The sequence below is a fragment of the Pygoscelis adeliae genome, unplaced genomic scaffold, assembly GCF_000699105.1.
Source record: "Pygoscelis adeliae isolate BGI_AS28 unplaced genomic scaffold, ASM69910v1 Scaffold402, whole genome shotgun sequence".
Lineage (NCBI taxonomy): Eukaryota > Metazoa > Chordata > Aves > Sphenisciformes > Spheniscidae > Pygoscelis > Pygoscelis adeliae.
In genome coordinates, this window is record NW_008824411.1 from 4,166,240 (window position 1) to 4,173,729 (window position 7,490).

Below are 7,490 nucleotides of genomic sequence, written 5' to 3' on the forward strand. Positions count from 1 at the left end.
AGTGGGCTCTGGCAGGAGCCGAAGAGCCCTCCCTGGAAAAGCAGAGGGCACACGGTGCTGCTGGAGGGCACCGTGCCAGGCTGATTTCACCCTGAGCGCCCCGGCAGCATTGCACACCCACCCGTTCCTACCTGCTCAAGGCTTGCTGCTGCTTGCAAAAACTCAAGAGGAAAGCGCAGCCCTCCACTTCCTCCAGAAACGCCGCAAACGAGTGCCATGGGCCAGAAGACCTGCCTGCGACCCCCCCAGGCAGCAGCTGCTGCTGAGCTGGGCAGAGCGGGGCACTCGGTATGTCACAGTCAGACCTCTGCTCTAGGAGTAGAGCCTCTGCGGAAAGCCACCATCACTAAAACACCAGATGACAGACAGGAGGGACTCAAGAGTTTAATCGGGTGTTTCCAGTTGTGCAACATACAAAGGATGATCAAAAGGGAGGACATGGGCAATGACAAGGACCCTATTAAAAAAAATAGTCATGTAGATTTGAGAAAAATAAAAATTCAAGATTAACCCCAGCCCCGTACCATAAAAATCCTCTGCATGTACAATGACTATTACTATATACATGTTTAAAAATAAATGCCCACAGCCTGGAGTGCAAAGAGCAGCGCCATAGCTGTGCTTCGTGGCAGGGGAATCCATAAAGTGTTTGGTTTTTAAATTAAAATATAAATAGAAGCATACAACATGCCAAGAACCGAGTGGCTTACATCCTCCTCTGCACAGGGCCAGAGCGAGCAGGATCAGCCCCTATCAGTTACAGCTATAAACCTTCATGTGTCCAAATTCCCAGCCTGCCAGGCGGGACAGGCAGCCTGGCTTGGGCACCACGCCGCTGCTACACCCCATTCTTCACCAGCTCGTGGATCCCGTCCTCATCAATAATTAAAGGTGCGCGAAACTCTCGGTCCTTCACGTACTTTTCCAGACCCTAAGGGAGGATGAAGCAGCTCATTAGGAACGCTTTGCAGATGACCACGCATCATCTGCTCTGTTGACCTGCTGAGCTGCTCGCAGGTGCAGCTGCTCTGGTCCCCTCCTGTGCTAGCAGCTTGGGGGACACTGCCTTGAAAAACTCCACAGTGAATTCAAGTCACACTTCTGTGGTTTACACCCTTCCCAGCCGGGGCTCACACGCGTGCCCTGCCAGCCTCCCCACCCGCCTACTTAATCTGCAAGGGTGCTCGAGCTCTGGAGGGCCAGTACTCACTTCTCCTCCATAGGAGATGAGGGGAGAAATTTCACACTGGATTGGCAGGTCGTTTGCATCCTTCAAGCTGCAGAGAAAAATAAAAAGTCAGGAGGGTTAGCCACATCCCGCCAGGGGACACGGATGGGGCCCAGAGATCTTGCAGATGCCAGAGCGGGGGTCAGCAACTGTCTGGGGCACTGGTGGCTGCCGGCCCACGCAGACCCCACCAGCACAGAGCTGCCCTGGGTTAGTCAAGCCTTGCGTGCTCTCCACAGAGGTGCGAGCTAAAGTTTAGATACCAGCAGCAACTGAAAGTGAAGAGAGCTTTAGATGAGGCTTTAAAGAGTATTTACGTGCCTTTCCATGTGTGCAACTACAGCAGTGCCTATGCCCCCTGCTGGACCACAGCCCCGCTATATTTGATGCTGCATGTAAGCTAGTCACCCATTCCTCCTCCTCCCGCATCCTTGGGGTGATGAGAGATGCACTCACAGAACCTTCCTGTTTGGCTGGTCACAACAGGTCTTTTTTTTAAACACAATCCTTGTTTAAAGCACAACCTGAGGACACAGGGTAAGCCTCTCTGCTCCCTCAGAAATACTCCCTGCAGCACTGCCTGCTCCTCCTGCCTTTGCCTCTTAGATCAACTGTCTCCGCTCCTCTACTCTGCACGTGAGCCCGAGCTGGTGAGGACAATGGCAGACCCACACCAGCACTGCCTGCCACAGGCTGGCCCCGAGAACAGCTGAGGAGCACTGCTGGGCAGGGGTCTGCGTGGGGTCCCTGACCCCGCTCCTTCTGCCACCAGCCTTTGTAGGATCCCCAGGACGCTCCCTGGATCCAGCCGGCGTGTAAGCCTGGCTGGGGGGTGAAGCCGTGCGGAGCCGATGAGGAACCACGGTGGCAGCCCAGGGTGCCCCTTCACACCCGCTCGCCACCACAGCCAGACAGGCATCACAGGACACCATCTGTGACAGCTTCGCCCAGGTCGCGCGGGTCGAAGCTCATCCCTGCTGCCACGCACTCACTTAGCCCCCTCCTGTCCCAGCTGTGAGTAAATAAAACTCATCCATCCTAACCCCGCCCTTGCACTTGTTTGCCTTAGAGTTGGCTTCATTTCAAGATAACCATTTAAATAAAAAATTGCCATTAACTGGCAATGAAGGATAAATGTAAGATAAAGTGCATCCTTTATCCTACACTATAACTAGTGTGATGGCCTAGTTATAAGCCTTGAAAGCACTTGGAATCTTGAATTAAAAACAGACACATCCCACCAGAAAGTACCAGAAGATACAACTTCTCCTGAAGGGGGGGAAAGGTAACGAGCTTGCTTAGTCTGAAAGTCATTTACGCTCACCAGCCACGCAGACGTGCCCTGTGCTTACAGAAGAACACGCTGCTATTACAGAAGTTGCTTTAACACTTTTGTCAACTTTCCCGTTTACTTCTGTAAACTTTCAAGCGCTGAGCCAGGGGCTTTCCCTGGTGTCACAGTCTGGATCTTCAAAACTCAAGAGCTGAAGTCACACAACACAGCTGGCCGCCTACGCTGAGATTTGCAGATGCTATATCAAAGCCTGCTTGACATTTACTTAATGTTTTTAATCCTGTTTCAATCTGCCTGGACGCCTGGCAGACACCAGGAGACGGCAGCCGTGTCCGGCTACGGGACCGGCTGGTATCAGTCCAGGCTGTGCTACGCCGTGGCGTGACGAACAGGGGAGTGTCATCGAAGGGACACGCCAGCGTGTTTCCCAACAGCATCCCGCCTGCGGGGTGACCTTCAGGGGCTGTGTGCAGTCAGCGGCAGGCTGCCTGCTGCCCTGCATCTGTACCAATGGCACAAGTGCCTTCCAGTTAGCCCCACCAGCTGCCTCTGCAGAAAGGAGCCCAGGAGGGAGCAGACACTGCCTACCGCCCACCACCGTGAGAAGCGGCATCCGCAGGGTCCTGTAGTGAGACATGCCCCGCTCCCAGCATGCGGCCCCAAGCTCCCCGGCCCCGTTAGTCACTACGGGCACCTGCTCACCAGCACGGACCCATCGCGGTGACCGCAGCCTGGCACACTGCTTCACCTACAGCCCATTAGTACCTAAGCACAGCCCCGCCACCATGCATGCTGCACGGTATAGTTACTTGTCATTGACATCTGCTGGGGTGGCATCTGACCTTCCGTTTGTGACACTACGTAAGAATAAACAAGGGTTAGCAAGGGTGGGGAAAAAACAGAGCAGAACAAGTCTGGGGTTTGCTGTTCTCCAAACAGGGGCGGTGAGAGCTCTCTTGGTCGAGGGATGCCACTACCCCAGCCTGGCTGCTGCACAGATCTGCTGGTGTGCTTGGGCTTTAGGGAGCCACCTCCTCCCTGCATGGGCAACCTTGGCTGTGCAATGGAGACCGGCAGGATTCGGTTCACAGGTGTTGAATCAAGAAGGAAAGCTCCTGCCGACTGAGCGAGCGACCCTCCTGCTGCCACCGCCCGGCCCGCACCCGGCTCTGCCCCATGGACCACCCAGGAGAAGGGACCCATGGCTGGGGGGTCCAGCAATGCTGCTTTCAGGAGTGCTGAAATGAAGAAGGGCTGGGGACTGCCCTGTGCTTTATACCCAGCCCAAAAAGGATGCAGGAGCGCCAGGAGCAGCAACTCACCGAGGGATGGCAGGGATGCGTGTGCCGTTTTCGTCCACGAAGTGCCCCCCCGCATTGAGAACCCAGCAGTGGTGCAGGGACATCAAGGCGTGTCGGGCTGTGGTGGGGTTGTCCTTGCCATTCTGGCTGTCCGCATTCTTCAGGGGAGAAAACTCGTCCTCACGCAGCACCTCGTACACCACGAACTTCCTGGGGGGGGTGGGACCTGGGCACAGGACAGTCAAGTTTGGGAAACGTGGCTGCTCTCTGTTGCTTCAGCTTCTCCCCTGCCAGGGTGGCTGAGCCAGGGCCATGTCCCCCCTGCAGCCTGCACCCATGGGCTCACAGCCACGAAGGAGGGAGGGAAGGACCTGGGCTGTAGGGTCAGGAGATGCTCATCTGGCCCAGGAGCAGGGCTGATGAGGGGCCCATCAGCTGAGCAAGGGGCACACAGTGCCTGTCCCTCCTGCTGTTCACATCCCTGCTCATCTGTCCACTGCTGCTGAACACCACAGGAGCTGGCATTCTGTCCTGACCCCAGGGCACCACCGGTGGGCACAGCCCCGCCATCCCCCCAAGGCTCTCAGAGCTGCCCGAGCAAGAACCAGCAGCCTGCTCCCCAAAGAGAGAAAAGGGCGTACTTAGAAAACTGAAAGATGTCAAAGACGAACTTTTCCATCTTGATCCCGTTGGGCTTCTCGGGTTGGATCAGCTGCCCTGTAGTGATGTCCACGTGTGGGATCTTCTTCTCGGCTACGTGGTGCTGCAGCCGCGGTTCGTAAGTGCTTCAACAGGCCAAGAAAAGAGCTGTCACTTGCCCGAGCAAGGCACATCTCCAGTCCCCCGGCTCAGACATTGCTGTGGCAGGATGGTTGCTCTGCCCTGACCCTCAGCCGCCCCGAGGTGCGGGCTTCTCATCCCCACAGCAGCCAGGCAAGGACAGCCCCGCACGCCTGCGCTCTGGCACCAGCAGCCAGCAATGGCTGGGGGAAACCTTATCTCAAGGAAGGGACTGTGCAGAGAGGCAGGGGTCAGGCCACACGTGCAGGGGCAGGGGCCAGACCCTGTGGGCCTCATCCCAGCACACCTGCAAACAGCTGGAGCTCAACCAGCAGAAAGCAAGGTGCAGGCAGCCGGGCAGCCGGCTCCGCTCGGCACTGGCGTTCCTCCTCTGGCACACCAGCAGCACCCCGGCAGGCCCTTACTTGACTACATCTTTCAGGAAGGCGGTGGTGAAGTAATGATTGGCAATGTTGCCCGCGTTGAAGAGCAGCCGCCCATCTGGGCCCCGTTTCTGGGCAGTGGCCAGGGAGATCTCACTGTACTCCACCACCTGGTAGACACCATCCACTCGGCACACCACACCGACTGGCTCCGTGGGGTTGGTCTTCTCCACCACCTGCCCAAGGGAAGCACTGTCAGGGAAAGACCTCCAAAGCCCTGCACTTCAAATATACTCCCTTGTATCTAACAGCCCTTGTGGAGGTATTTTCCTGCACAGGACAGCAGGGATAGGGATGCTGGAGCCCTCCCCTCCCAGGTGCTTCTGGCGATGGTGACTGGAGGAGAGCAAGATGGCAGGGCTGGGTGATGGTGTCAGGCACACCCAGAAGGTGCGGGCAGGACCTGGCACCAAGCCTGCGTACGGCTGGCAGAGGGCATGGCTATTTTTAGCACCCAGCCCGCACATGAACAGCCAACTCACCGCGCACAAGCAGGAGGCTGCTGGCTCAGCAGAGCCATCCCCCTACACCTGACCTCCCTCCTCTTCCTCGCACCACACACACCTCCCTCTGGGCATGCAACCCCCCCCCAGCAAATCTCTACCCGTCACTGCCACGACAGCAGGGAGGTGTGCAGGGACACAGGGCTTTCCCCTTTCTGCATGCCAGAGTTCATTTCCTCCTTCTCTCGCTTGGGCCAGAAGGAGGAACTGCTTTCCCTTTCCCAGCTCACTCTCTGAAAGCTTCAAGGCCAGCAAGCCCTCTCACCTGTTTGCCAGAGCTGAGCCCAACGCAAACACAATCACACGGCCCCTTTGGCTGTTAATCCAGCCTTTTAAGTAAAGCTTCGGGCGTGCAACACCCTACCCGCGAGAGACAGGGCTGGGCTCAGTATCAGCAGTCAGCTGCACCCACCGTGTTCCGGTCTAGTGCCCAGGACGTCAAGGCCAGGGACAGCTGGCAGCCTGCCGCAGGGATCCTGGCTGCCCGTGCTCCCTGCAGCCGCCCAGCATCCGGGTGGGGACCGGGCAGCCTCACAGGGCTCCCCAGCAGCTCTCGGCCCCAGGGCCCAGGGGACCTGTGAGCCCTGGGGCTGTTGGTGCCACATCCCCATGCAAGGCAGGAGGGGAGCAGCGCCAGGCAGGGGTCAGTGACACCCCACATCCCCCAGGAAGCCAGACCTGAGGGGCAGGTGGGACTCTGGCAGCACGTGCTACTCCAGCAGTGAGCTCCCGGTGCTTAGCTATCCCTCCTGACTGTGGCAAGCCGGTGAAGGAAGGGTGAGGAGTCAGGGAAGACAGGCAAGGAGCAGGACAGACCCCACCCTGCTCCAGGGAAGTGGTGCCTCCCTGCCCCCGAAACCATACCTTGGCCCCGCAGTCCGCTCCCTTCTCCAAGCAGAACCCGATGAACCTGGGGTCAGCCACCTTCACCAGGATGTTGTCCACACAGTAGACGTGGACACTCTGCACGCCCCTCCGCTCCATGTCATCCATGATGCCATGTGCCCCCAGGGCCCGGTACAGGCCCCCGTTGCCATCTGCGGAGGGAACAAATCGTTGGGGCCACAGCAACACCCGGCTGTCCTGGCCATCCACGCTCATCTTCCTACCCCACAGAGCTGGGGTGGAGGGTCACCGGCCCAGCCGTACCCCACCCTGGTCCTCCCTGCCAAGACGGACACCTCCCAGCCTGCGTCACCCGTGGACCACGTCATGCTGCAAGGCTGCCCTACACAGGCTCCAGCTCCAAAAGCTTGTCCTCAGCACTGCGTCTCGCCCCCACACACCCCTCCCGCCAGCTCCTGGCCACTGACCTGGCGCCATAGCAATCTTGCCCTTCTCCTCCAGCAGGATTTTCCCATCAAACCCCAGGGCGGGCAGCATGCCCTGCTGGAAGAAGATGATGTTTTCCTTCTTCAAGCCAAAATAGCGATGCTTCAGGAAGAACTCCTTGGTGGACTCCATAGTCCGGCCACTTGTCATGATGTACCTGTCGCAGTGCAGAAGAGACCCGATGAGCAAGGAGGAGAGGCAACGTCTTACACCCCTCATCCCAAACATGGGGAACCGCTTCAGCCTGTAACACCCAGGACAAGCTTCTTCCCCCCACAAACATTTAGAAGGATCTGACCCGCTGCAGTCCCACTTCTTCGGCAAGCCAACAAAGGGCTTCACCCCTCCTTGCAGCATGCATCTCCAAAACCCTACCACACCCTGTGCAGTGTGTGTGTGGGGGGGACAGACTCCCAGCTGCAGCAGCCAGCTCCCGCCATGACGCCAACCTCCTGCTCACAGCACCACCGCAGCCCCTCGCCTCCCAGACCCCCGCCTTGCGTGGCTGCCGTCCCATGCAGCAGGCTGGCCACAGGCAACATGACACACGTTCCCAAGGTCCACAGGGTTGAGCCTGACAACGTGGGACCTGCAAGTGCCACCCTCCGG

The 7,490-nt window shown here is 58.2% G+C and overlaps 1 protein-coding gene across 1 annotated transcript in view; it reads right to left on the reverse strand.

Annotated features, from left to right (window-relative positions):
* Nucleotides 1-365: 365 nt before the first annotated feature.
* The window catches only part of UAP1 (UDP-N-acetylglucosamine pyrophosphorylase 1), a 9,321-nt gene continuing 2,196 nt past the window's right edge, over nt 366-7,490 (reverse strand). Inside the window, exons 2-9 of the mRNA XM_009320686.1 lie at nt 6,863-7,038; nt 6,414-6,586; nt 5,029-5,222; nt 4,465-4,608; nt 3,845-4,033; nt 3,332-3,379; nt 1,211-1,277; nt 366-931 (exon numbers count right to left, since the gene is read on the reverse strand). Coding sequence (XP_009318961.1) covers nt 839-931; nt 1,211-1,277; nt 3,332-3,379; nt 3,845-4,033; nt 4,465-4,608; nt 5,029-5,222; nt 6,414-6,586; nt 6,863-7,038 — 1,084 coding nt within the window. The 3' untranslated portion in view covers nt 366-838. The remainder of the gene's footprint in view (nt 932-1,210; nt 1,278-3,331; nt 3,380-3,844; nt 4,034-4,464; nt 4,609-5,028; nt 5,223-6,413; nt 6,587-6,862; nt 7,039-7,490) is intronic.